Source organism: Leucopleurus acutus (genome assembly GCF_964270905.1).
Source record: "Leucopleurus acutus genome assembly, chromosome: X".
NCBI lineage: Eukaryota > Metazoa > Chordata > Mammalia > Artiodactyla > Delphinidae > Leucopleurus > Leucopleurus acutus.
In genome coordinates this window covers 129784737-129811057 of record NC_139148.1, presented here as the reverse complement: position 1 = coordinate 129811057, position 26321 = coordinate 129784737, and the positions used below count along the sequence as shown (strand labels likewise).

Genomic DNA, 26321 nt, shown 5'->3' with positions numbered 1-26321 from the left:
CTACTGGCCCGAGGTGGACCCCGGGGGGCTCATCTCTGCAGCCCCGTCCTCATTTCCCGGCTCTTCTGGGATGGGCTTGAGCCCCTCCTCGGGGGTCTCCTCGGCCTCCTGGCCTTCTGCCTGGGCGAGGCCCTCTGGCTCCCAGCCAGGACCTCCTGGGGCCACCGGGGAAGCACTGCCCATCCGGCCAGGCATGGGGACTCCGGGGGCATCTGAGGGTCTTGCCTGACCTAGGCCCGCAGGGGCGGCAGCACTTCCATCTTCCTGAGTGGCCGTGGACGCCTTGCTGGTCTCCCCAGGGCCAGGGGCTGCCCTGGCGGCACCATGGTCTTCAGGGGCCGCCTCGCCAGCCTTGGCAGTGCCGGCAACTGCCGCACTGGCCTCCTCACGTGCCGGGTGGTCCTCGGCGCTCCCTTCCTTGGAACGGGCGGCCTGGGCGGTGGTATCTTCACCGGCCGGGGAGGCCTTGGTGCCATGTGCAGTGGTGCCTGCGGTGATGGCCTCATGGGCCGGGGCGGCCTGGGCGGCTGCTGCCAGGACTGCAACGTCCACACGGGCCTCTTCCTGCCCTGGGAAGTGCTCCCTGCTAGCCGGGTCGGCGTCCCAGGCCTCGGTCTTCTGGATGAGCCGCAGCATCCCCGCAAAGCCAGGAGGCCTCCTCATCAGCCGCCTCCTCCTCAGCGTGTCCCGGAGCGTGTCGTTCAGCCGGGCCCGCGTCAGCACCTGCCGGGCGCGCGCCTGGTCCGCCATGGCCGGGTGGATGGCCCCCTTCTCCAGGGCCGACTGCAGCAGGCCTTCCAGGCGCATCACGTACGCAGAGAGAGTCTCCTGGGGCCGCTGGGCACAGGTCACGAACTTCAGCCGAGCACTCCCCCGGGGGTCCTTGTTCCCAAACACCTGCACCAGCGCGGCCAGGCAGTCCTGGGCAGCCAGCTCGGGATCTTCCGCCAGGAGGCCACGCAGGAGGTCCAGCGCGGGGCCGCGCAAGCTCTCCACCAGCCTTCTCCTCCTCTCCCTCTCAGACACGTGGCGCCACAGGTGCAGCGTGTGGCTGGCCTGCTCCAGCCAGCTCTCAGAGGACTCTTCCCCGTGGCCCGGCTCTTCCATCCCAGAGAAGGTTCCCAGCTCCTGGTAGCCCATGCTGTCCAGCACGGGCTGCGAGGCCTGCCTCCACTGCTGGGTCCCGGGCCCTGCCTCACCCATGGCGCCTGCCGCTGTCACAACTGCTTCCTCAGGCGCAGCCATTGCCCCGCCCGTGGGTCCTGCCATACTCAGAAGTCCTGCCACGCCTGCAACATTTCTGTAACCTGCAGCTCCTTCCTCATCTGACTCAGCTCCTGCTTCACCCTCAGCTCCTTCCGCACCTGCAGCTCCTTCCGGACCTTCAGCTCCCTCCTCACCTTCAGCTCCCTCCTCACCTGCAGATCCCTCCTCACCTGCAGCTCCTTCCTCATCTGACTCAGCTCCTGCTTGACCCTCAGCTCCTGCTTGACCCTCAGCTCCTTCCGCACCTGCAGCTCCTTCCTCATCTGACTCAGCTCCTGCTTGACCCTCAGCTCCTGCTTCACCCTCAGCTCCTTCCGGACCTGCAGCTCCCTCCTCACCTTCAGCTCCCTCCTCACCTGCAGCTCCTTCCTCATCTGACTCAGCTCCTGCTTGACCCTCAGCTCCTGCCTCACCTGCAGCTCCTTCCTCACCTGCGGCTCCTGCCTCACCTGAGGCTCCCTCCTCACCTGCAGCTCCTTCCTCACCTGCAGCTCCTGCCTCACCTGCAACTCCTGCCTCACCTTCAGCTCCTGCTTGACCCTCAGATCTTTCCGCACCTGCAGCTCCTGCCTCACCTGAGGCTCCCTCCTCACCTGAAGCTCCTTCCTCACCTGCATCTCCTGCCTCACCTTCAGCTCCCTCCTCACCTGCAGCTCCCTTCTCACCTGCACCTCCCTCACCTTCAGCTCCCTCCTCACCTGCAGCTCCTGCCTCACCTTCAGCTCCCTCCTCACCTGCAGCTCCCTCCTCACCTTCAGCTCCCTCCTCTCCTGCAGCTCCCTTCCCACCTGCACCTCCCTCCTCACCTTCAGCTCCCTCCTCACCTGAAGCTCCTGCCTCACCTTCAGCTCCCTCCTCACCTGCACCTCCCTTCTCACCTAAGGCTTCCTCCTCACCTGTGTCTCCCTCCATACCTGCGACTCCCGCCTCCCCTGCAGCTTCCTCCTCCCCTGCAGTTCCTGCCTCACCCGCCCTGCCAACCACTGCTTGTCCCTGGGGCTGCGCAGGGCAATTGGGTCTATCCTGTGAATCAGCATCAGGGGCCTGGGGCAGGCAGACCACAGTCCAGGGCCCTCCCTTGCCTGGTATTTGGCGGGGGAGCGAGCTTCGATTTAAACACTCAGCAAACTCGACCAGGGCAACACTCGACCCCAGCTCCTTTCTGTAGACCTTGCCCAGCACTCGGTACCTGCCCAGGGAACGCAGGGCAGCCTGCACAGCCTCCTGGAATTCCTGGTCTTTGCAGTCATCTGGGATTCCCAGGATGAGCAGAGATCGCTGAGCGTTCACGCCCATCGACCTGCACCAGTCCCGCAATACCGCCAGAGCCATCGCCATCTTCGAGGACCTGAGGGTGGGGGGAAGCGATCAAACAGGTGTGCACAGGCTGTTGAAGTGTGGGAACCGGCCTGTGGGTGCAAAGAGGAGAGACTCATGTTTGTGCCACACAGCCCACCCTAGTGCCCCTCACAGCAGCAGCCTGGAGCACCTCCCTGCCCTGTTTGGTTTGTTTGACTTTAGGAAAGTTTTTTTATAAATTACATTTATTTACAAGATAGAAGGCTAGGGACTTCCCTGGTGGCGCAGTGGTTAAGAATCCACCTGCCAGTGCAGGGGACACAGGTTCGATCCCTGGTCCGGGAAGATCCCACAAGCCGCGGAGCAACTAACCCCACGCGCCGCAACCACTGACCCAGCGCTCTGGAGCCCACGAGCCACAACTACTGAGCCCACGTGACACAACCTCTGAAGCCCACATGCCTGGAGCCCGTGCTCCGCAACAAGAGAAGCCACCGTAATGAGAGGCCTGCGCACCGCAACGAAGAGTAGCCCCCGCTCGCTGCACCTAGAGAAAGCCCGCGCGCAGCAACAAAGACCCAACGCAGCCCAAAGTAAAAATAAAATTTAAAAATAATAACAAAAGAGCACTTGTTGCGTACGACTCAAGAAACAATAATAAAATAACTAAAATAATTTTTTTAAAAAGACAGATAGAAGGCTCGTCACCTTTTCTACATTTCTGGCCTCAGTTTTAGGAAGCTGCCTTTTTCCCAAGGAATTTTTCAAGTCTTCCAATTTGTTAGCATAAACATTTCCACAATGTCCCATAATATTCCCCTATACCCCTTTGTTAATGCACCTCTGATCCGTAACGTTGGCCCTCTTTCATTCCTCCTATTGGGGATCAGCGTTCTTTCTGTTTCCGTGATTCATCGTTCTAGGACTTGCTCGGTTTCCTTGCTCTTTTGAAAGAAGCGCATGGCTTCGTTCACCGTGTCCATAATTTGCTTTCTATCACTGATTTCCTCTCTTAGCTCTCTTTTTTTTGATATGCATTTTTTTATCATTTTTTTAACATCTTTATTGGAGTATAATTGCTTTACAATGGTATGTTAGTTTCAGCTTCACAACAAAATGAATCAGTTATATATATACATATATTCCCATATCTCTTCCCGCTTCATTTTATGTTTCCTTTGCTCTTCTTCTTCTAGCATCTCTCAATGGACTGTTAGCTCACTGATTTTATGTCCTGACTCTTTTCTAACAGAAGCATTTAGAGGAATACAGTTTCCTCCTGTCGCTTTTTGCTGCCTCCCACTAAGTTTGGTAAGTTGTGCTTTTTTAGTATTCACTTGGAAATATTTTCTAAGTCCCTCTGTGATTTTTCTCTTTGATCCATGGGTTTCCCAATATTTGAAGATATATTATCATTAGTACCATCAAATAAAATTCCCCCGTGCTGAGAAAACTTATCATGGAAACTTGCAATACTGCTAAATTTATGGAGACCTTTTTACAACTCTGGTATGGCGTGTCCGGCTGAATGTGCAAAGCACCCTCGTAAAGAATCTGTGTACTCTGTGTACCTCTGTGTACTGTGTACTGTGTGTACCTCTGTGTACTGTGTGTACCTCTGCAATTCCTGTGCCACCCGGACAGAGGCGACCTGAAGCTCTCGATGCCTCATGCAGTGGGCCAGAGCCCCTCCCTGGACCCCCACAAATCCATCTGCCATGGCCAACAGCCTCCACCAGATCACAGCAGCCCCAGCGCCTCCCCCTCTCAGCTTCACTTACGCCCCCCCGTGGCCAGGCGGCTCCTCCCCGACCCCTCGCACTACATCCCCTCCATACACCCTCCCCCACCCACCAGCTGGTGGCGCTCCGCTCTGGGCCCTGGAAGCCGGGCGCCCCGCCATGCGTAGAGGTCAGACGGCCTCTCTCACCTCCCCACACCGGGGAGTCCTCCCCCGAGCACACAGCGCCAGGGGCTCTCGCTTCTCGTGCCCCAGACGCAGAGCCCACCCGTCTTGCCCCCGCCCACCCGGGAGCCGGAGCCCCCTAACTGCCACGAGCGTCCTCCCCCCCACCCCACGCCCCGCCCCACCGGGAGCTCCCCTAACGCCTACTGCACCCGCGCCCGGGAGTCCTCCCCACCGACCCCCGCCTCAGCCTTCCTCCCGCCACACGCAGCAGCCGTTAGCCCTCCCCGCCCGTCCCGTCCTCCCCACCCCCGCAGCCGGTCGTCCTCTCCTCTGGCCCCCAAGGCCGGCCCCACCCGACCAGCAGGAAGCCCTCCGCTCAGGCCCCCCCCACGCTTAGCCATTAGCCCCACCCTCTGCACCCCGACTCCAGAACGCCCCCCACCAGCCACCCCGGAAGCCAGTGGTCCTCCCCTCTGACCCGCTCACTGGGGGACCCTTCCCTCAGCCCCCCTTCAGCCCGCTCCTCTCCGCCGCCGCTCCCCCACTCCCAACCGAGCAGCCCGTAGCCCTCCCCCAACCTCCACTCCTTCCCGGGGCCCCCGGTACCTGCGGAGTCCAGCCCCCGGCAAAGCCCCCGCCTGTCTCCTGACTCGCTCTGACTCTGTGGATGGCTCCGGAGTCCCGCTCACGAGGGGCTGAAGAGCTCGTCTCAGCAGAGCAACCAGGAACCGTGCCGCCGACTGTCCCAGGCACTCTGTGCGAGCGCCACGTGGGCTTCCGGGTGCTCCCGGAAGCCCCAGGACGATGAGGGAGAAAGTTCTAGACGTCTCTTTACCGAGAAACTGGTTGGATCAGAAGAGCACGTGAGGAGGCGCTCTGCTACGGAAGCAGCAGTAGCCATGCGCACTGAGGGCCTGAGGTCCCAAGGCTTGGCGCCTCCGGAAGCAAAAGACACGCCCATTGGCCTTCCACCAATAGGAAGGCCTCCCTGCAAGGCTGCGGAGTTGGGGGAGCGAACTTGGCGATGCAGAGCCCGTTGTGGCAAGTACGTCCATTTGTCTTTACAGGTGGTTTTCTACTGTGATTGATAATGTCATAAACCTATTCTTATTTCTTTGGTTTGTTTTAACTTTTGAATTTTATTTTATGTATTTTTTTACACAGCAGGTTCTTATGAGTTACCCATTTTATACATATTAGTGTACATTTGTCAATCCCAATCTCCCAAATCATCACACCCCCTGCCCACCCCCACCATTTTCTCACCTTGGTGCCCATATGTTTGTGCTCTACATCTGTGTCTCTATTTCTGCCCTGCAAACCGGTTCATCTGTACCATTTATCTAGGTTCCACATATGTGCATTAATACACGATATTTGTTTCTCTCTTTCTGACTTCCTTCACTCTGTATGACAGTCTCTAGATCCATCCACATCTCTACAAATGACCCAATTTCGTTCCTTTGTACGGCTGAGTAATAAATAATAGTAATAAAGCTCTTCTTTATATGGACTGGTTTCTTGTCTAGCTGTATCAACTAGCCATCTTCTCACATGGCACAAGAGGATGAGGCAGCCGTCTGGGGCCTCTTTTATAAGGGAGGTAATTTCATTCATGAGGGCTCCCCCCTCATGGGCTAATCACTTCCCAGGGCCTGAGGGAGGACTGAGGGGAACCTGGACCCCAGAACAGAGTCGGCCCTGGGAGGCCAAAGGGCGGGATGAGCACGTGCAGCACTTCCTGACATCCGGGTCTCAGAGACGCTGGGGAGGGGAGTATGGGGCGGGGTCTCAGAGAGGCTAGGGAGGGGGTATAAGGGTCGGGGTGTCTGGTGGGCACGGGAGAGAATCCCAGGTCCTCCGTGGAGTCAAGGTGAGGGCCCTGAGGGAGGACTGAGGGGAGCCTGGACCCCAGAACAGAGTTGGCCCTGGGAGGCCATAGGGCGGGATGAGCACGTGCAGCACTTCCTGACATCCGGGTCTCAGAGACGCTGGGGAGGGGAGTATGGGGCGGGGTCTCAGAGAGTCTAGGGAGGGGGTATAAGGGTCGGGGTGTCTGATGCGTACGGGAGAGAATCCCAGGTCCTGCGTGGAGTCAAGGTGACGGCCCTGAGGGAAGACTGAGGGGAGCCTGGACCCCAGAACAGAGTTGGCCCTGGGAGGCCAAAGGGCGGGATGAGCACGTGCAGCACTTCCTGACATCCGGGTCTCAGAGACGCTGGGGAGGGGAGTACGGGGCGGGGTCTCAGAGAGGCTGGGGAGGGGGTATAAGGGTCGGGGTGTCTGGTGGGCACGGGAGAGAATCCCAGGTCCTCCGTGGAGTCAAGGTGAGGGCCCTGAGGGAGGACTGAGGGGAGCCTGGACCCCAGAACAGAGTTGGCCCTGGGAGGCCATAGGGCGGGATGAGCACGTGCAGCACTTCCTGACATCCGGGTCTCAGAGACGCTGGGGAGGGGAGTATGGGGCGGGGTCTCAGAGAGTCTAGGGAGGGGGTATAAGGGTCGGGGTGTCTGATGCGTACGGGAGAGAATCCCAGGTCCTGCGTGGAGTCAAGGTGACGGCCCTGAGGGAAGACTGAGGGGAGCCTGGACCCCAGAACAGAGTTGGCCCTGGGAGGCCAAAGGGCGGGATGAGCACGTGCAGCACTTCCTGACATCCGGGTCTCAGAGACGCTGGGGAGGGGAGTACGGGGCGGGGTCTCAGAGAGGCTGGGGAGGGGGTATAAGTGTCGGGGTGTCTGGTGGGCACGGGAGAGAATCCCAGGTCCTCCGTGGAGTCAAGGTGAGGGCCCAGAGGGAGGACTGAGGGGAGCCTGGACCCCAGAACAGAGTTGGCCCTGGGAGGCCATAGGGCGGAATGAGCACGTGCACTTCCTGACATCCGGGTCTCAGAGACGCTGGGGAGGGGAGTATGGGGCGGAGTCTCAGAGAGGCTGGGAAGGGGTTATAAGGCTTGGGGTGTCTGGTGAGCAAGGTAGAGAATCCCAGGTCCTCCGTGGAGTCAAGGTGAGGGCCCTGAGGGAGGACTTAACAGAGTCTGGACTGCAGAACAGAGTTGGTCCTGGGAGGCCATAGGGCGGGATGAGCACGTGCAGCACTTCCTGACATCCGGGTCTCAGAGACGCTGCGTAGGGGGAGCACGGGCGGGGTCTCAGAGAGTCTAGGGAGGGGGTATAAGGGTCGGGGTGTCTGATGGGTACGGGAGAGAATCCCAGGTCCTGCGTGGAGTCAAGGTGACGGCCCTGAGGGAAGACTGAGGGGAGCCTGGACCCCAGAACAGAGTTGGCCCTGGGAGGCCATAGGGCGGGATGAGCACGTGCAGCACTTCCTGACATCCGGGTCTCAGAGACGCTGCGGAGGGGGAGCACGGGGCGGGGTCTCAGAGAGTCTAGGGAGGGGGTATAAGGGTCGGGGTGTCTGGTGGGCACGGGAGAGAATCCCAGGTCCTGCATGGAGTCAAGGTGAGGGCCCTGAGGGAGGACTGAGGAAAACGTGGACCCCAGAACAGAGTTGGCCCTGGGAGGCCATAGGGCGGGATGAGCACGTGCAGCACTTCCTGACATCCGGGTCTCAGACACCCTGGAGAGGGGGAGCACGGGGCGGGGTATCAGAGAGGCTGCAGCGGGGTATAAGGGGCGGGGTGTCTGCTGGGAACTGCGGAGAATCCCAGGTCCTGTGTGGAGTCAAGGTGAGGGCCCTGAGGGAGGACTGAGGGCAGCCTGCATCCCAGAACTGAGTTGGCCCGGGGAGGCCGTCACGTGCAGCACTTCCTGACATCCGGGTGTCAGAGAAGCTGGGGACCTGGGGTAAGGGGCGGGGTCTCATGAGGGCAGAGGGTAAAATGTCAGGTCCCTGGTGGACTAAGGTTAGGGCCCTTAGGCAGGACTGAGGGGACCCTGAGGGAGGACAAAAGGGACCCACCAGATCACTGCCCTTGCAGGTGGCCGTGGGAGGCCCCGGGGCGGGATGAGCACGGTAGGCCTGTCCTGACGTCAGGGTCTCGGAGAGACTGGAGACCTGGTATAAGGAGCAGGGACTCACACTGGCAGACGGGACAATCCCAGGTCCTGCCCAGAGTCCAGCCTGCACGCGAGGAAGGAAGGACTGAGGACGTTAGACCCCGACACAGGGAGGGATCCTTTGCCCTTCCGCGGGGGCCTTGGAGGCGCCAGAGCACGGTCAGCAGATGAGATGTTTCCTGACCTCTGGGTCGGGGTCCTCAGGAGGTCAGGTGTTTGGTGTGAGGGGTGAGCCTTCAGGTCCGCAGAGGGTGGACTCCCAGGACCCCGAGGGAGGACTGAGCAGACCCCCAGCCCTGGAACAGGGGCCTCAACAGAAACCTGCCCCTGTGGTCAGCGCTGGGAGGCCAGGCAGGATGTGAGGAGGAGGTGAGGACCCAGCATCTCCCCTTCCTAGGACCCTCGGGAGGCCCTGGGCAGGTGCGGCCACCTGTGGGGCCCCCTCACTGCTTTCTGTTCAGATTCGGGGTCCTGTTCTGAGTTTCCCCTCCGGCCTGCAAAGGGGAGGGTCCAGGCCCTTAAGGGGAACAGTGAGCACGACGAGCGACCCCGAGGGGACCACCCACCCCAGAACTCAGCACTGGGGGGACCTCACAGAGTCTGGCCCAATCCTCCTACCAGCACCGAGGCCCAGAGCTGTGCCACAGTGTACACAAGAGGTGCGCCCTCCATTCCTCTTACAGGGGCTCCAGGAACCGGGAGGCGAAGGCCCAGGTCTGAGGACCGTGTCCTCAGGGCACAGAGCAGAGGAGGCCCAGGCAGCGCCAGGAGCCAAGGGGAGGTGCGTGCCCTGAGTGTGTACCCAGGGGCTCCCCCTCCCAGAACAGAGGGGACCCCACAACACCCAAGTCACCCCACCGCCCTGTCAGCCCCAGAACCTGGGGCCGTGCTGGCTGCACCCTGAGGAGCCCCCTCACTTCCTTCTTCAGGTTGGCAGGGGACAGGCCGCCCAGGAGGAGCGCCCCTGTGAGGCCCGAGGGCAGCCCTTAAGACGAGACCTGTAAGTGGCCTTTGTCAGGGCTGCCCAGGGTGCCTTTCTCCGCCGAGGCCGCTCACACCCCCTCTCTTCCCCAGGTACGAGGTCCCCTGCCCACACTCCCGTGGGCGGCCCGACCCCAGTGATCAGGCCCCCGGTCGAGATGAGTGAGCTCCGCCAGCCTGAGGCCGACCTTGAGGCCCCAGTCCCGGCCCAGGGTCCGGTGGAGGCGCCGCTGCTGGGGGCTGCGGGGGAGGAGGCCGCATCCCCCTCGTCCTCCGCCTCCCCTGGTGCCCCTTCCCTCTCCGCCTATGCCGAGCCCTTGTCCCGCGAGGCACTTGTTGTGCTGATGGCTGACCTGGTGGGGTTCCTGCTCGTCAAATTTCGTACCGGGGAGCCGACCTCCGAGGCGGAGATGCTGAGTACGGTCGTCCGGGAGCATCGGGACCACTTCCCCGTGGTCCTCCGCCTCGTTTGCGAGTGCCTGCAGCTGCTGTTTGGCGTGGACGTGAAGGTGGTGGACCCCCGCCAGCGCACCTACGTCCTGGTCCCCACCCTGGGCCTCACCTGGGATGCAGTGCTGAGCGACTGGCAGTGCACGCCCGAGGCCAACCTCCCTCTGCTGGTCCTGACCATGGTCACCCTGTTCGGTGACCGCGTCCCTGAGGAGGAGGTGTGGGGAAAGCTAGGCACCCTGGGGTTTTGTGGCGGGAGGGAGCTGCTCACCGAAGTGTGGGTGCAGACGGGCTACCTGGAGTACCGGCAGGTGCCCCACAGCGACCCTGCCCGCTACGAGTTCCTGTGGGGTCCCCGGGCCTACGCGGAGGCCAGCAAGTGGCAGGTCCTGCAGCATCTGCTCAGGATCAATAGCATGGATCCCAGGTTCTTCCCATCCGTGTCTGCAGGGAGTGTGAGCGATGAGGAAGAGGGAGCCTGAGCCAGTGCAGCAGCCAGTCCCACGTCCAGCAGCTTCTCCCGTGGGGCAGGAAGGGGGGCTGCTCCTTCACTCTGAGTTTGAAGAGGGAGCGGTCAGCCTTCTAAGCAGTGAGAGCCGGGCGAGTTGGGGGAAGCCGGTGTGCAGCATTTTGCGTTCCTGTTGTGTATGTTGACATGGACTTCCATGTCTGTTTCCTTTAGGAATTTTTCAAATGTTGGTTCTTTGAATAGAAGACTAAGCAAGCTTCAGTGTCTAACTTTGTGTATGACGTTAATCCCACAGGTATTTGCACTAATTCAGTTCAAGAACAAGAGTTTTGCTGTTTTGTAAGAGAGGTTGGGAAATCTCCCAGTTCGTTTTGTGACCGTGTACAAGATAACAGGGAATTGGAATCAGAACTGCTCTGGAAATGTGGAAGTACTTAGCAGTGATATAGATGGGGGAAGAAATAGAAAAATAAAAGCCATTGTTGTTCCAATTCTTGCTTCCCTGTCTTGTCTGTCATTCTGTAAATAAAACGAACTATCTCTGTTGAGTTGGATTTGCACGGGTATTTTAAGAAAGTAGGAGAAGGTTCATCTGCGTCAATAAGCCCCCTGCCCACTGGCTTGTTTATTCCGCAGACCTCCACGGAGCCTCTGCTCTCCGGAAGGGCCTGTGTTAGTAGCGGGAACGCTAGGAAAAGCAGGACACACCCACACCTAGAGTGATGGTCTAGGAGCCACTGTCGCATGAGGAAGGTGGTGAGACGTCCCCTAAGTCCCACAGAATAAGACAACATGGGACGAGGCGGTGGGGCTCCAGGAGCGAGCCCTGGAGTGTTAAGTGCCCCGAGCCAGGGCACTTTGGGCCTTTGGGAAGTGGGGGTTCCTTCTGTGGGAGGTGATGGTGATGAAGCTGGGTGGTGGCAGCAGCCAGACATGCAGAGGGTGTGTCTTGGGTTGGAGGGGAAAGTCTGAAATGGGACATTGCTGTGAGATGTCCTTCTGGGTCGTGGATAAAGCCGAGAGAAATCTCGCCCTGGGGCGGGAGGGAAGGCGTGCTGGCTCTTGTTGCATTGCAGTGGGCCACAGTGAAGAGGCAGGTGTTTCATACCCGCCATCTGCAAGGATTTCCAGAGAAATGAGGGTCTTGCTCTTTGAAGCCCTGCTCGGTATTCCCGGGGCTGGCCCTCCTCTCCCTGCCCTGGGAGAGCCAATTACCAACTGTATGGAAACGACCATTTTAGTCACCTGGAGTTTACTTTGGCCACTTGTGAGCAGGGTCTAGATTTCAGTGGGATGAAATGAATGAAAATAGGGGGTTTGAAAGAAGAGAGGCTGCCGAAGTGGAAAGGAGTCGCCGTGTGACTGGAATCCTGGGAGCTTTGCGTGAGCTGCACCCAGCTGGGGAAATCACCACCCTTCCCTCCATGCCGACAGACACACACACACACACACATCCAAATTGAATAATATATCCTCCAGGAGTAAAACACACAGAACAGCAATTTTGACTGGTTTTCTATTCCGTTTCCTATGGAGCTGCAAATTCTCTGAGATGTCATGAAAAGAAAGCAATTTCCAGAGGGGAGAAGGACAGAGTCTGGGATCAGAATAATACTAGAAATAAGTCCTAGCCACTAAGAAGCAACGTCCACCAGTGTCCCCGCGTTCAGGCAGGTGCAGAAGTATGGCGGCATCAGAGACCCACAGGTTTGGGCTGTGACCTGGCATCGAAAGGAAGGGGCAACTCCTGGGCCTAATGGGATTGGGAGGTCACTGCAGTGGGAGGTGCAGACGGCGCCGGGGGCTAAAGAGGCAGCCCTCCCTGCTGAGCGCCGTACGACAACGTGAACATTACGTGGGATCCTGGGTTTGAAGCACCTGCCATATAGCAGGTGGGCACTTGGAAAAGGTGGAGAATTTCAGGGCCAATGTAACCTGCTCAGACACTCCTGCCGGAAAAGAAGGGGATTTTGTCATCACAAATGGTAAGCGCTGCTTTTGTTGAGCCTCTACTAGGCAGTGTGGCATTGGAGAGCCGTCAGGTGCTCGTCCCCATCTTGTCTTCCTCTCCTCCCCGCACAAGAGGGGACACAGCACTGCCAGAGTCCTCTTCACTTGGGAGGGGTCATGTGATGACCCTTTGCCACTGAATCCTGAGCAGAAGCATTTTTGTCACGGCCATCCGTATCGAAGGCACACCGGGGTCGGGGGTTAGTCCTCAAGCCATGACAACACAGACACAGACCACTGTGTTTCCTCCCCCAGGGTCTTAAGTCCTGCACCTTTGACCCTTAGATGTGAGATGCCAGACTCTGTGCCTTTAAGGCCCTGGGCAGGGTTGGAGGTGTTCCAGAGAGAGGCTGCCCCACAGGGAGCTGGCAGAGGGCATTTCCCTCAAGCAACCCGCACCCTTAGGTCCCTGAGCTGCACCCATCCGTCCCTGCGGGGCTGTGCTGAGTCTCTGTCAGGAGGGCAGCCGCCAGCTGCCGAACGGCCCCGTTGGGGTCGGGGGCGTCCCCGTGGGGCCCAGCCCCGAGTCCCCCTCAGGGGTGACCCTGCTGCCCACAGCGCCCACTCTGTCCAGAACCTGGCCTCGGTCTGCACAGCCTGGCTTTTGCCCTGCCTGTCCCCCGACTAGGAGCCGCTTAGGCCCCGGTCCTGATGACCTCGTGCATGTATGTTTATCTGAAAGTCCCAGAGAAGCATCCCCCCCCCCCCGACCAATATCATGGTTCGGGTGGAGCTGGCAGGACGTGATGTAGCCACTCGGCGAGTCTCCTCGTGGTTGGTAAGTGATAATCATTGCCGCGTGGATGTGGGGCGAATCTCTGTGCTTCCGACTTACTTTGAAATCATTCCCTACGTAATGCCCAAATGTTTGAGTACGCTGATGGCCTTCTGAATGTGACCGTGAGGTTTTGGTTTTTGAGCCTGAGTGTGAGAGGCACAGGCGTGTCCTGTCAGCCACCCGCAGAGCCGGCTAGGACTCTGGTGTCCCCGATCAGGGTGTTTGAGCAGAGGGACAGGCTGTAGCAGATGGCAGGGGTGGTCCCCAGGACGCTCCCCGAGGCCCCAGCCACCCGCAGACCCGCATGAGGGTTTGGAAAGGAGCCAGGCAGGAGAGGGCTTTGGGGTCCCGGTGATGCAGGCTGTGAAGAGGGTCAGCCGCCCCAGAGAGGTGGAAGGAACAGCACCCACTAGATCCCATCTGACCTGCCCTGGGCTGGCCGGGGGAGGCAGGTGGGAGCAGATGCCGCTGCCGGTGAGCTGCAGCCCTGGACCCCAGCAGGAAATGGGTGCTCTTGGGACAACGGGTGCTCCAGGACCCTTCTCCATCCTCACGCCCTCAGTCCTAGACCCTCACCCTCCTCCCTGGCCCTCGTGTCCATTTCACGAGAGATGGTGACCTGATGGGGCTGGGGAGGCCACGTGGGCAGAATGCAGTGTCAGGCTCTCATGGGCACTAATGCCCGGCTTCCCTGTGTTTTCTCCATTATGTGGCCTGAGGCGTCAGGTAGTAGGACCCCGTGGAGGACAGCTGAATCCCCCTTGACTGTTGGGGAGACAGGTCAGGCCAGTGCGGGGATGGGTCTTTGCACGCATATGATGCTTAGCTTGAGTCAGAGTCCTTGTAGTGACAAGCTGATCAAATCATGGCGACTCCCTACGCCTCGATTTCTCCATCTGTAAAATGGGCCTCCTAACAGTACCAGGCAAAAGCATTGGTGTGGGTTTCCCCATGAGGTGACCTGCTTGTAAAAAGCCTGGGCCAAATGAAGTGGTCGGTGGCTGCAGCTCTTGTTACTGAGTGTGTAAGAAAGATGCGCCCTCCCCCATGTTGTGAGGATTCCCGACCAGTGCACGTCTTGGGATCCCCGCGTGCGTGGATTAGCGCAGTTTTTCTTTTCTCGTGAACATTTGTTGTCAGAATGCTTGGGCTCGCCTTCCTCGTCTTCTCGCTTGTCCCTGTTCAAGATGAGGCGGTTGATCTGAGGTGTCGCCTCCATTGGAACACGGGTGTTTGCAGCTTTAGGTCCCAAGTGCCTCTTTGGCCGCGTGCCATAAGTCCTGGGGGCTTTGGTCTGTGTTTTCTTCATTTCAAAGTATTTTCTAGTTTCCCTTGTGATGTCTTGTACGTTCCCTGGGCTATTGTTATGGACTGAACTGCGTCCCCCCAAAATTTGCATGTTGAAGCCCCAATCCCCTAGAACCTCAGAATGTCACTGTGGCTGGAGTTAGTGGTTCTTAGGTTGAAATGAGGCCATCAGGATGAGGTCTAATCCAAGATGGCTGGTGCCCTTGAGGGAAGAGCGGATCAGCACACGCAAGGAGAGAAGGCAGGGGCTGGGGGTGCGTGCACAGAGGGTGACCACGTGAGGGGCGCTAAGAGCACGGCCACCTGCAACCAAGGAGACCGGCCGCAGTACAAGCCACCCCTGCTGGACCCTCCCTCTCGGCTTCCTGGTCGGAGCCACCGTGAGAATCTGTGTCTGCTGTTTCAGCCCCTCATCCTGTGCTGTGGGATTTGGCATCGTCCCAGACTAATGCGGTTATTTGGGGACGCACGGCTCAATTTCCCTCTCTTTGCAGATTTCCCACATTTCCTTCTGTTATTGAGGTCTAATTTCACTCTATTTTGGCCAGAGGACATACTTTGTATGATTTCAGCCCTTTTGTTTGTATCCCCTTAAGGTTACTGAGGGATGCTGTGTGGCCTGACGCGTGGAGTACCCTGGAGAACGTTCTAGGTACGCTTGACGAGCACGTGTCTACTCTGTTCTTGGGGCTAATAGTCTACACATGTCATGAGACCTAGTCTTTGTACAGTGCTGTTCAAATCTGTGATTCCCGTACTGCGGTGCTGTCTGGTCGCTGTACCCATAATGAAAGCAGGCTGTGTTAGTCTGCTTAGAGCTGCCATAGCAAAGTCCCACAGAGGGGGTGGCTAAAACTACAGAAATGTACTGGGTGCCAGTCCTGGTGGCTAGAAGTCCAACCTCAACTGGCTGGAAAGTGCAGTCTCAGGTGAGGGAAGGCGTCTCTTCCTGGCTCGCAGACAGCTGGTTTTCTCTTGGTCCCTCACTTGGCTGCTTCTCTGAACAGGTTGTGGGGGAGAAGGGAGGCAGGGAGAGAGAGTGGGGGGGGGGAGAGAAATGGAGGGAGAGAGAGGGAGGGAGGTTGGGAGGGTGGAAGAGAGGCTGAGGGAGGGAGGGAGATCTTCGGTGTCTCTTCCTCTTTGCCAAAGGACACCGCTCTTGTCGGACGGGGGTCCCACCCTTGTGACCTCATTTAACCTTACTGACTTCCCCAAGGGTGCTATCTCCAAATACATGCACCTTGGGATTAGCACTGCAACAGGTGGACTTAATGGTTGGGGTGGGAGCTGGGGGATCCATTTGAATCCATCACAGGGGGCCCGAAGTCTCCCACTTCTACTGTAGACCGGTTTCTTCCGTCCCTTCTGTCCATTTTGGCATCGTTCACTTGGGGCGCTGCTGTTGGGCTGCTCAAGAGACCCCCCCTGACGTGCACTAGCTGTTGCATTGTGACAGACGGGAGCGGCAGATGGGACCACCCCTCACCCGGGCAGACCCGGGGCTCCTCTGGCTGCTGGTGCTTGGATCATTCCTGGTACCTTGGGTCTACTTCCCCTCCTCCCCCAACCCACCTTTTTTTTCCTTTTCTGTGTTTCTGGCCACCCCACAAGGCTTGGGGGATCTTAGATCCCCGACCAGGGATTGAACCCGGGCCACCGCAGTGAAAGCATAGAGTCCTAACTCCTGGAACTCCAGGCAATTCCCGCTCCCCGCCCCCTCCTTAGCAGTGTTTGGGAGGGGATGTCGCCCTATCGCTGTGACAGCCACAGAGTCCTGGCCAGGTCCCCCGGCCCATCCCCCACACGTGGAGGCAGCAACTGTGAGCTGGGGGTGCGCCCTGGCCTTCAGTGCTCTGTACACATCACTGGGCGCTGACCACAAGGACTCGCGGTATAAGCGCGACACCCCAGCGCCCAGAGGGTGGTGGAGCATGGCGCCCTTGAAGTGTTTAGCTCGAAAGGCAAGGAAAAGAGAACCAGGAAAATGTCTCCAGACGCAGGACCCGCAGTGAAAAGCAAACCTCAATCCTGCTGTCCAGACACCAGAGAGCATCCCCAAACTGAACACCCGCAGGGCCCTGCCAGGGACCGTCACCTCCACACCTGTGCGTCTCAGGACAGTAAGGGCTCTTTTCAGGCCTCTGACCAGGGGAGGCCTGAGCTCTTCTCATCTGTCAAATCGAGACCCTGCTGGACATGATGCCCCCGCAACTGTGAAGCCGCGGGTGCCAGGGCCTTCCTTGTGCTTGTCAAGCCCTTCAAGGGTCTTTCTAGTGGGTGGACACAGGGCGTCTGAGGGGCTTCACTGACTAGCTGCTAGGTGCCCGCACTGTGCCGGGGGTGGGCTGTCACCTGTCATCGTTTCCTGCTGAGGGGACTCAACTGCTCAGCCACGCCCAGGACGGAGGCGCCAAACACGTGTTGGGTGGAACATCGCTCTCATGTCCCCGTGCTCTTTACTGCCCTGCAAGGTTCTGGCCGCGTTACCACCTCCGTGTGTCTGCAGGGTCTGCCTGGTCAGGGTCCTCTGTGGGCCTGCCTGGAGGGGTCGGGTATTCCAGGAAACAGCGGGAGCCCATGCAGCAGCAGCAAAGGGGCTCAGGGGCCGAGGGATCAAGGTCAGGGAGGCGGCAGGCCTGGCGGCCACCTCGGGCATCCAGGATGCGCAAGAGGCAGCAGCGCGGCCCCCGGGAGCTGCGCGGTGGGGGGGAAGGCTGAGGACTTGGAGGGGTGCGGCGGCCAGGCCCGGAACGGGCCAGGGAGGACTCATCTGGGCGGGAGGCCAGGCGCAGCAGAGCAGGGGACCTCGGCTGGCTGGGCCACCTCTGCCAGGACAGGAACTAGAGGGACCAGAATCTGCACGTTGGGATCCGGCGCGGGGGGCTCCGCTGCTGTCCAAGGAGGGGCCGGAGCGACAGAGTCAGTCCTGGCCAGGGCGGAGGCATGGTCGAGTTGCGGGTAGCTCGGGGTCCCCTGGATGTGCTCAGGATACGGTGGGAGGCCGTCCTGCGGCTCCGCGGCGCTGGGCGCCGGGAGGTGCCCCGGGGCCGCCGGCTCGCCGTCCACCTGCCCGGATGCTGGTTTAGTGTGCACTCTCGGCTTCATCCTCACCAGGAGGTGCGGGCAGTCTCTCTGAAACAGGGGACTGTGGTAGAAGTGTAACTGAGGTCGCGGTTGAGAGAGAAAAGGAAACCCCGAGTCACAAAAGAGTTGCTCGCAAGCAGCAGCCGCCTGGCTGGGCCCCTGGGCGCCCTCCCCCAGCCGACCCAGGGCCTCTTTGGAGAAAGCGGGACCCGGTCCCAGCAGGACGCTGTGCCCCAGCTTTGACATCCCCGAGACTCGCTCACTCACCATCACCTTTCGCCCTTGGAAAATGACTGAAAATGGCCCCTTAGTATGAGTACAAGGCCCACGAAAGGGGACGTGGCGTTTGCAGGTACGAGACTGCAACAAGGTTCGGTAGCTTTCTAAGGCAGTGTCCGAATCGCCCCCTGGCCAGCACCTCCAGGGGCCAGACCGGGGACGCTGACTGCTTCCCAGGAAAGGACCTGCGCCCCCACTCAAGTGATGCTCTGGAGCTATGGGAGTCAAGGGGGCACACAGACCTCCCCCCTCCCCTCGGCGGGCCACTGTCCCCGAGCAGGAGGACGGGAAGGGCCAGCGTTGCAGCAGTGTCCTCTTGTCCCCCGCTGTGACTGCGTGTCAGGCACGAGCGGCACTGCCCACGTGTCAGGAGTACAGGATGACGCCTTGCCCGCGTGTGCTGCGAAATGATCACCACAGGGGGTCCAGTTCACACGCATCACCTCACACAGACACACCAAAGGGAAAAGGAGGAGGGAGAGAAGTGACGTCCTTGTGCTGAGAACGCTTCGGGTCCCCCCATAACAACGTCCCAACACAGCGCGCGGCACTGCCAGCTCCGGCCGTCACGCCGGTCCCCAAGTACCACCTTTAAAGGAAGCTCTCCCGACACGCCTGCCGACCTCCCAGGCGGCCCCGGGGTTGGCACCCGCCCCCCCCCACACCCGGGCCCAGCGGCTCAGCCCCTGGAGAGGGCTCCTCCCCCACCGTCCCCCGCCCTCCTTACCTCGCTCAGGACGTGGGCGGGCCGCTCCTTCGTGGACAGGTTGGTCATGCAGAGGGACGTGTGCATGTCCTGGTACACTTTGCTGAATCCATAGCGGTTAAGCTGGCGGATGAAGCTCTCCACACGTTCTGTCTTGAACACCTTGTCTAGGCCGTCCCTGTCCAAAACCTCCTTTTGAAACAGCGGCCTGTTGACGCCTATGCAAGTCCCGTCTTCATTCCACCCAATGGATGCAAAGCGACTGCTGTGGACGATCGTCCACAGCTTCCTGGGAAAGGGGTGGAAGAGCAGGCTGCCTTCCCACACGGCCTCGCAGGCGGTGCGAGGCCTTTTCAACAAAGGCTCTTGCGTCAAATCCTGGAAAGCGGCTTCTCCAGGCAGCAGCCTGAGGTCGGGGTGCCCCGCGGGCACGGCCTGGTCCAGGGCGAGGGACTGGGGGGTGCAGCTCCCTGAGCCGAGGGCCGGAGCCGCTGTGTCGGGAGGAAGAGGCGCCTCGCCGAAGCCGGGCGCCCTGCCCGCGGCGGGGCCCTTCTCGTCCGCAGCCATGCGGAGCGCGGCGTGCCCCTCCGCCACGTAAACGGGACAGTGCAGCGCGGCCGGCAGCACCCTGGGCTCACACTCCCGCTCAGCCCCTCACAGAAGTGCTGCGGTTGCTCGGGGGTGACAGCACAGCCCAGCCAGGAAGTGACATCCTAAAGGGCAGGCCCGTCAGCATGTCAGCCTCCTGCTTCACGCCCGTCATCGCAGGGGGCACGAATACACTCGTGCACGGGTGCAGAGCCACAGGCCGAGCGCTCGTGCAAACCGGGCACGGCCTTCTGGTCCCGGAGCCCCCGGGCCAGGCAGACGTGCACGGACCCACGTGTGACCCACGAGGTCAGAAGTCCTCCTGTGTGTCCCCTGGCCTTCCGGGCCGTGCACAGCACCCATGATTTCAAGCACGAGCATCGCCCGAGACGCGGCCCACGGTCAAGGGCGCTAAAACTTTACAATTCACCTATGAACTGGAAGAAAAACCCTCACGATGTCTGGGTCTGCAAAGTGCCTACCTTACCCTCTCCCCGGAGAGGTGTCCCATGGGTGCTGAGCAGGAATCGGACTCTGGACCCCCGCCCTCACCCGCAGCAGCCCTTTCCCTCCATTGCCCACAGCAGAGGCCAGACTCAGATGAAACGTTCAGGGAAATTTATTAAACAGAAACATTGACTGAAACCATTGAACACAGGGCATAACAACACACAGAGGAACTTCTAACGGCCACCGGAGCTCACGGGTCCCGGCCCCACCCAGGGTCCTCAAAAAGGTGCCTCCGCTACACCCCACCCGGCGGCCCTCCATCTCCCCACAGTCTCCCTTCCTGAGGGCCCCGCGGGTGGCCTCTCGCCAGGAAGATGGGCGCCGGCCATGCCCGCTCCCCCCAGGGCAGACCCTCCATTTCTGGCCCACATGCCCGGGGCCTGGCCCTGCCCCTGCCCTATGGCGGGCACAGGACAGTCCCACAGCAGGGCGCACGCCACCAAGCCGGGGACGTGGAGTCCCGAGGAACAACGGGGTGGCCCAGCAGAACACAAGCCCTGGGGAGCCTCCCGCAGACCTCCTGCAGCCCCGGTCAAGGTCTTCCTTCTGAAGGTCGCAGGTGGGCTCCCAGGTCCTGGGGTGGGCGCTGGCTGTAACCTCGTCCATCCCGTCCTTCCCGCCGGCTCCTGGGACTGGGCTCGGGGTCTCCACGCCGCGCAGGGGTTGGGGGAACTGCTCAGAGGAGAACACAGGCACATTTCCACAACAACAGGCAGCGCTGGGCCTGAATCTATGCCCAGAAAGCACACGTTGAGCTCACGACACTGGCCCACAGAGACCAGAGCCTTGGCTGACACGTGGCGCACCTCAGGGCTCTGTGGGGGGACGATGGCTAGGGTGTGTGTGTTTGTGGGAGGGGAGCGGGGGCTGGGGGGTTCCTTGACACCTGGGTCCCTCTGGGGCCTACAGGGACACATTTGGGCTTGCCAGTACAGGGAACAACCTGCCCCAGGGGATGATGAATAGGGGACCCTCTCAGGAGGGAGGCCCAGGCACCTGGAGTGGCCCCTAATATGGGGCCAGTAGGCTGCCAGGCCTGGCCTCCCCCTGCCTCCAAGCCTGGCAGCCCCACGGCCTGCTGAGCCTACTGGCCCGAGGTGGACCCCGGGGGGCTCATCTCTGCAGCCCCGTCCTCATTTCCCGGCTCTTCTGGGATGGGCTTGAGCCCCTCCTCGGGGGTCTCCTCGGCCTCCTGGCCTTCTGCCTGGGCGAGGCCCTCTGGCTCCCAGCCAGGACCTCCTGGGGCCACCGGGGAAGCACTGCCCATCCGGCCAGGCATGGGGACTCCGGGGGCATCTGAGGGTCTTGCCTGACCTAGGCCCGCAGGGGCGGCAGCACTTCCATCTTCCTGAGTGGCCGTGGACGCCTTGCTGGTCTCCCCAGGGCCAGGGGCTGCCCTGGCGGCACCATGGTCTTCAGGGGCCGCCTCGCCAGCCTTGGCAGTGCCGGCAACTGCCGCACTGGCCTCCTCACGTGCCGGGTGGTCCTCGGCGCTCCCTTCCTTGGAACGGGCGGCCTGGGCGGTGGTATCTTCACCGGCCGGGGAGGCCTTGGTGCCATGTGCAGTGGTGCCTGCGGTGATGGCCTCATGGGCCGGGGCGGCCTGGGCGGCTGCTGCCAGGACTGCAACGTCCACACGGGCCTCTTCCTGCCCTGGGAAGTGCTCCCTGCTAGCCGGGTCGGCGTCCCAGGCCTCGGTCTTCTGGATGAGCCGCAGCATCCCCGCAAAGCCGGGAGGCCTCCTCATCAGCCGCCTCCTCCTCAGCGTGTCCCGGAGCGTGTCGTTCAGCCGGGCCCGCGTCAGCACCTGCCGGGCGCGCGCCTGGTCCGCCATGGCCGGGTGGATGGCCCCCTTCTCCAGGGCCGACTGCAGCAGGCCTTCCAGGCGCATCACGTACGCAGAGAGAGTCTCCTGGGGCCGCTGGGCACAGGTCACGAACTTCAGCCGAGCACTCCCCCGGGGGTCCTTGTTCCCAAACACCTGCACCAGCGCGGCCAGGCAGTCCTGGGCAGCCAGCTCGGGATCTTCCGCCAGGAGGCCACGCAGGAGGTCCAGCGCGGGGCCGCGCAAGCTCTCCACCAGCCTTCTCCTCCTCTCCCTCTCAGACACGTGGCGCCACAGGTGCAGCGTGTGGCTGGCCTGCTCCAGCCAGCTCTCAGAGGACTCTTCCCCGTGGCCCGGCTCTTCCATCCCAGAGAAGGTTCCCAGCTCCTGGTAGCCCATGCTGTCCAGCACGGGCTGCGAGGCCTGCCTCCACTGCTGGGTCCCGGGCCCTGCCTCACCCATGGCGCCTGCCGCTGTCACAACTGCTTCCTCAGGCGCAGCCATTGCCCCGCCCGTGGGTCCTGCCATACTCAGAAGTCCTGCCACGCCTGCAACATTTCTGTAACCTGCAGCTCCTTCCTCATCTGACTCAGCTCCTGCTTCACCCTCAGCTCCTTCCGCACCTGCAGCTCCTTCCGGACCTTCAGCTCCCTCCTCACCTTCAGCTCCCTCCTCACCTGCAGATCCCTCCTCACCTGCAGCTCCTTCCTCATCTGACTCAGCTCCTGCTTGACCCTCAGCTCCTGCTTGACCCTCAGCTCCTTCCGCACCTGCAGCTCCTTCCTCATCTGACTCAGCTCCTGCTTGACCCTCAGCTCCTGCTTCACCCTCAGCTCCTTCCGGACCTGCAGCTCCCTCCTCACCTTCAGCTCCCTCCTCACCTGCAGCTCCTTCCTCATCTGACTCAGCTCCTGCTTGACCCTCAGCTCCTGCCTCACCTGCAGCTCCTTCCTCACCTGAGGCTCCCTCCTCACCTGCAGCTCCTTCCTCACCTGCAGCTCCTGCCTCACCTGCAACTCCTGCCTCACCTTCAGCTCCTGCTTGACCCTCAGATCTTTCCGCACCTGCAGCTCCTGCCTCACCTGAGGCTCCCTCCTCACCTGAAGCTCCTTCCTCACCTGCATCTCCTGCCTCACCTTCAGCTCCCTCCTCACCTGCAGCTCCCTTCTCACCTGCACCTCCCTCACCTTCAGCTCCCTCCTCACCTGCAGCTCCTGCCTCACCTTCAGCTCCCTCCTCACCTGCAGCTCCCTCCTCACCTTCAGCTCCCTCCTCTCCTGCAGCTCCCTTCCCACCTGCACCTCCCTCCTCACCTTCAGCTCCCTCCTCACCTGAAGCTCCTGCCTCACCTTCAGCTCCCTCCTCACCTGCACCTCCCTTCTCACCTAAGGCTTCCTCCTCACCTGTGTCTCCCTCCATACCTGCGACTCCCGCCTCCCCTGCAGCTTCCTCCTCCCCTGCAGTTCCTGCCTCACCCGCCCTGCCAACCACTGCTTGTCCCTGGGGCTGCGCAGGACAATTGGGTCTATCCTGTGAATCAGCATCAGGGGCCTGGGGCAGGCAGACCACAGTCCAGGGCCCTCCCTTGCCTGGTATTTGGCGGGGGAGCGAGCTTCGATTTAAACACTCAGCAAACTCGACCAGGGCAACACTCGACCCCAGCTCCTTTCTGTAGACCTTGCCCAGCACTCGGTACCTGCCCAGGGAACGCAGGGCAGCCTGCACAGCCTCCTGGAATTCCTGGTCTTTGCAGTCATCTGGGATTCCCAGGATGAGCAGAGATCGCTGAGCGTTCACGCCCATCGACCTGCACCAGTCCCGCAATACCGCCAGAGCCATCGCCATCTTCGAGGACCTGAGGGTGGGGGGAAGCGATCAAACAGGTGTGCACAGGCTGTTGAAGTGTGGGAACCGGCCTGTGGGTGCAAAGAGGAGAGACTCATGTTTGTGCCACACAGCCCACCCTAGTGCCCCTCACAGCAGCAGCCTGGAGCACCTCCCTGCCCTGTTTGGTTTGTTTGACTTTAGGAAAGTTTTTTTATAAATTACATTTATTTACAAGATAGAAGGCTAGGGACTTCCCTGGTGGCGCAGTGGTTAAGAATCCACCTGCCAGTGCAGGGGACACAGGTTCGATCCCTGGTCCGGGAAGATCCCACAAGCCGCGGAGCAACTAACCCCACGCGCCGCAACCACTGACCCAGCGCTCTAGAGCCCACGAGCCACAACTACTGAGCCCACGTGACACAACCTCTGAAGCCCACATGCCTGGAGCCCGTGCTCTGCAACAAGAGAAGCCACCGTAATGAGAGGCCTGCGCACCGCAACGAAGAGTAGCCCCCGCTCGCTGCACCTAGAGAAAGCCCGCGCGCAGCAACAAAGACCCAACGCAGCCCAAAGTAAAAATAAAATTTAAAAATAATAACAAAAGAGCACTTGTTGCGTACGACTCAAGAAACAATAATAAAATAACTAAAATAATTTTTTTAAAAAGACAGATAGAAGGCTCGTCACCTTTTCTACATTTCTGGCCTCAGTTTTAGGAAGCTGCCTTTTTCCCAAGGAATTTTTCAAGTCTTCCAATTTGTTAGCATAAACATTTCCACAATGTCCCATAATATTCCCCTATACCCCTTTGTTAATGCACCTCTGATCCGTAACGTTGGCCCTCTTTCATTCCTCCTATTGGGGATCAGCGTTCTTTCTGTTTCCGTGATTCATCGTTCTAGGACTTGCTCGGTTTCCTTGCTCTTTTGAAAGAAGCGCATGGCTTCGTTCACCGTGTCCATAATTTGCTTTCTATCACTGATTTCCTCTCTTAGCTCTCTTTTTTTTTTTGATATGCATTTTTTTATCATTTTTTTAACATCTTTATTGGAGTATAATTGCTTTACAATGGTATGTTAGTTTCAGCTTCACAACAAAATGAATCAGTTATATATATACATATATTCCCATATCTCTTCCCGCTTCATTTTATGTTTCCTTTGCTCTTCTTCTTCTAGCATCTCTCAATGGACTGTTAGCTCACTGATTTTATGTCCTGACTCTTTTCTAACAGAAGCATTTAGAGGAATACAGTTTCCTCCTGTCGCTTTTTGCTGCCTCCCACTAAGTTTGGTAAGTTGTGCTTTTTTAGTATTCACTTGGAAATATTTTCTAAGTCCCTCTGTGATTTTTCTCTTTGATCCATGGGTTTCCCAATATTTGAAGATATATTATCATTAGTACCATCAAATAAAATTCCCCCGTGCTGAGAAAACTTATCATGGAAACTTGCAATACTGCTAAATTTATGGAGACCTTTTTACAACTCTGGTATGGCGTGTCCGGCTGAATGTGCAAAGCACCCTCGTAAAGAATCTGTGTACTCTGTGTGGAGGCCAGGGCCTTGCCCTGCCCACCCACCTCTGCAATTCCTGTGCCACCCGGACAGAGGCGACCTGAAGCTCTCGATGCCTCATGCAGTGGGCCAGAGCCCCTCCCTGGACCCCCACAAATCCATCTGCCATGGCCAACAGCCTCCACCAGATCACAGCAGCCCCAGCGCCTCCCCCTCTCAGCTTCACTTACGCCCCCCCGTGGCCAGGCGGCTCCTCCCCGACCCCTCGCACTACATCCCCTCCATACACCCTCCCCCACCCACCAGCTGGTGGCGCTCCGCTCTGGGCCCTGGAAGCCGGGCGCCCCGCCATGCGTAGAGGTCAGACGGCCTCTCTCACCTCCCCACACCGGGGAGTCCTCCCCCGAGCACACTCAGCGCCAGGGGCTCTCGCTTCTCGTGCCCCAGACGCAGAGCCCACCCGTCTTGCCCCCGCCCACCCGGGAGCCGGAGCCCCCTAACTGCCACGAGCGTCCTCCCCCCCACCCCACGCCCCGCCCCACCGGGAGCTCCCCTAACGCCTACCGCACCCGCGCCCGGGAGTCCTCCCCACCGACCCCCGCCTCAGCCTTCCTCCCGCCACACGCAGCAGCCGTTAGCCCTCCCCGCCCGTCCCGTCCTCCCCACCCCCGCAGCCGGTCGTCCTCTCCTCTGGCCCCCAAGGCCGGCCCCACCCGACCAGCAGGAAGCCCTCCGCTCAGGCCCCCCCCACGCTTAGCCATTAGCCCCACCCTCTGCACCCCGACTCCAGAACGCCCCCCACCAGCCACCCCGGAAGCCAGTGGTCCTCCCCTCTGACCCGCTCACTGGGGGACCCTTCCCTCAGCCCCCCTTCAGCCCGCTCCTCTCCGCCGCCGCTCCCCCACTCCCAACCGAGCAGCCCGTAGCCCTCCCCCAACCTCCACTCCTTCCCGGGGCCCCCGGTACCTGCGGAGTCCAGCCCCCGGCAAAGCCCCCGCCTGTCTCCTGACTCGCTCTGACTCTGTGGATGGCTCCGGAGTCCCGCTCACGAGGGGCTGAAGAGCTCGTCTCAGCAGAGCAACCAGGAACCGTGCCGCCGACTGTCCCAGGCACTCTGTGCGAGCGCCACGTGGGCTTCCGGGTGCTCCCGGAAGCCCCAGGACGATGAGGGAGAAAGTTCTAGACGTCTCTTTACCGAGAAACTGGTTGGATCAGAAGAGCACATGAGGAGGCGCTCTGCTACGGAAGCAGCAGTAGCCATGCGCACTGAGGGCCTGAGGTCCCAAGGCTTGGCGCCTCCGGAAGCAAAAGACACGCCCATTGGCCTTCCACCAATAGGAAGGCCTCCCTGCAAGGCTGCGGAGTTGGGGGAGCGAACTTGGCGATGCAGAGCCCGTTGTGGCAAGTACGTCCATTTGTCTTTACAGGTGGTTTTCTACTGTGATTGATAATGTCATAAACCTATTCTTATTTCTTTGGTTTGTTTTAACTTTTGAAT

At 60.1% G+C, this 26321-nt stretch overlaps 5 protein-coding genes across 5 annotated transcripts; 1 reads left to right on the top strand and 4 right to left on the bottom strand.

The window, feature by feature from the left end:
- Window positions 1–1203, bottom strand: LOC309978666 (paraneoplastic antigen Ma6F-like; the record flags this gene model as incomplete). Its single annotated transcript, XM_082865167.1, has 1 exon — window positions 1–1203. The coding sequence occupies one exon, from the start codon at window positions 1201–1203 to the stop codon at window positions 1–3; it is 1203 nt and encodes a 400-aa protein (XP_082721293.1).
- A 68-nt stretch (window positions 1204–1271) lies between these two features.
- Window positions 1272–2604, bottom strand: LOC309978665 (uncharacterized protein; the record flags this gene model as incomplete). The annotated part of the gene is made up of 2 exons (XM_082865166.1): window positions 1272–1300; window positions 1623–2604. 2 exons carry the CDS (start codon window positions 2602–2604, stop codon window positions 1272–1274), a joined length of 1011 nt encoding a protein of 336 aa, XP_082721292.1.
- Window positions 2605–9631: 7027 nt separating this feature from the next.
- Window positions 9632–10405, top strand: LOC309978664 (melanoma-associated antigen 8-like; the record flags this gene model as incomplete). The annotated part of the gene is made up of 1 exon (XM_082865165.1): window positions 9632–10405. One exon carries the CDS (start codon window positions 9632–9634, stop codon window positions 10403–10405), a length of 774 nt encoding a protein of 257 aa, XP_082721291.1.
- Window positions 10406–20739: 10334 nt separating this feature from the next.
- Window positions 20740–21942, bottom strand: LOC309978663 (paraneoplastic antigen Ma6F-like; the record flags this gene model as incomplete). Its single annotated transcript, XM_082865164.1, has 1 exon — window positions 20740–21942. One exon carries the CDS (start codon window positions 21940–21942, stop codon window positions 20740–20742), a length of 1203 nt encoding a protein of 400 aa, XP_082721290.1.
- Window positions 21943–22010: 68 nt separating this feature from the next.
- On the bottom strand, window positions 22011–23325 carry LOC309978662 (uncharacterized protein; the record flags this gene model as incomplete). The annotated part of the gene is made up of 2 exons (XM_082865163.1): window positions 22011–22039; window positions 22362–23325. The coding sequence occupies 2 exons, from the start codon at window positions 23323–23325 to the stop codon at window positions 22011–22013; spliced, it is 993 nt and encodes a 330-aa protein (XP_082721289.1).
- Window positions 23326–26321: the final 2996 nt, after the last annotated feature.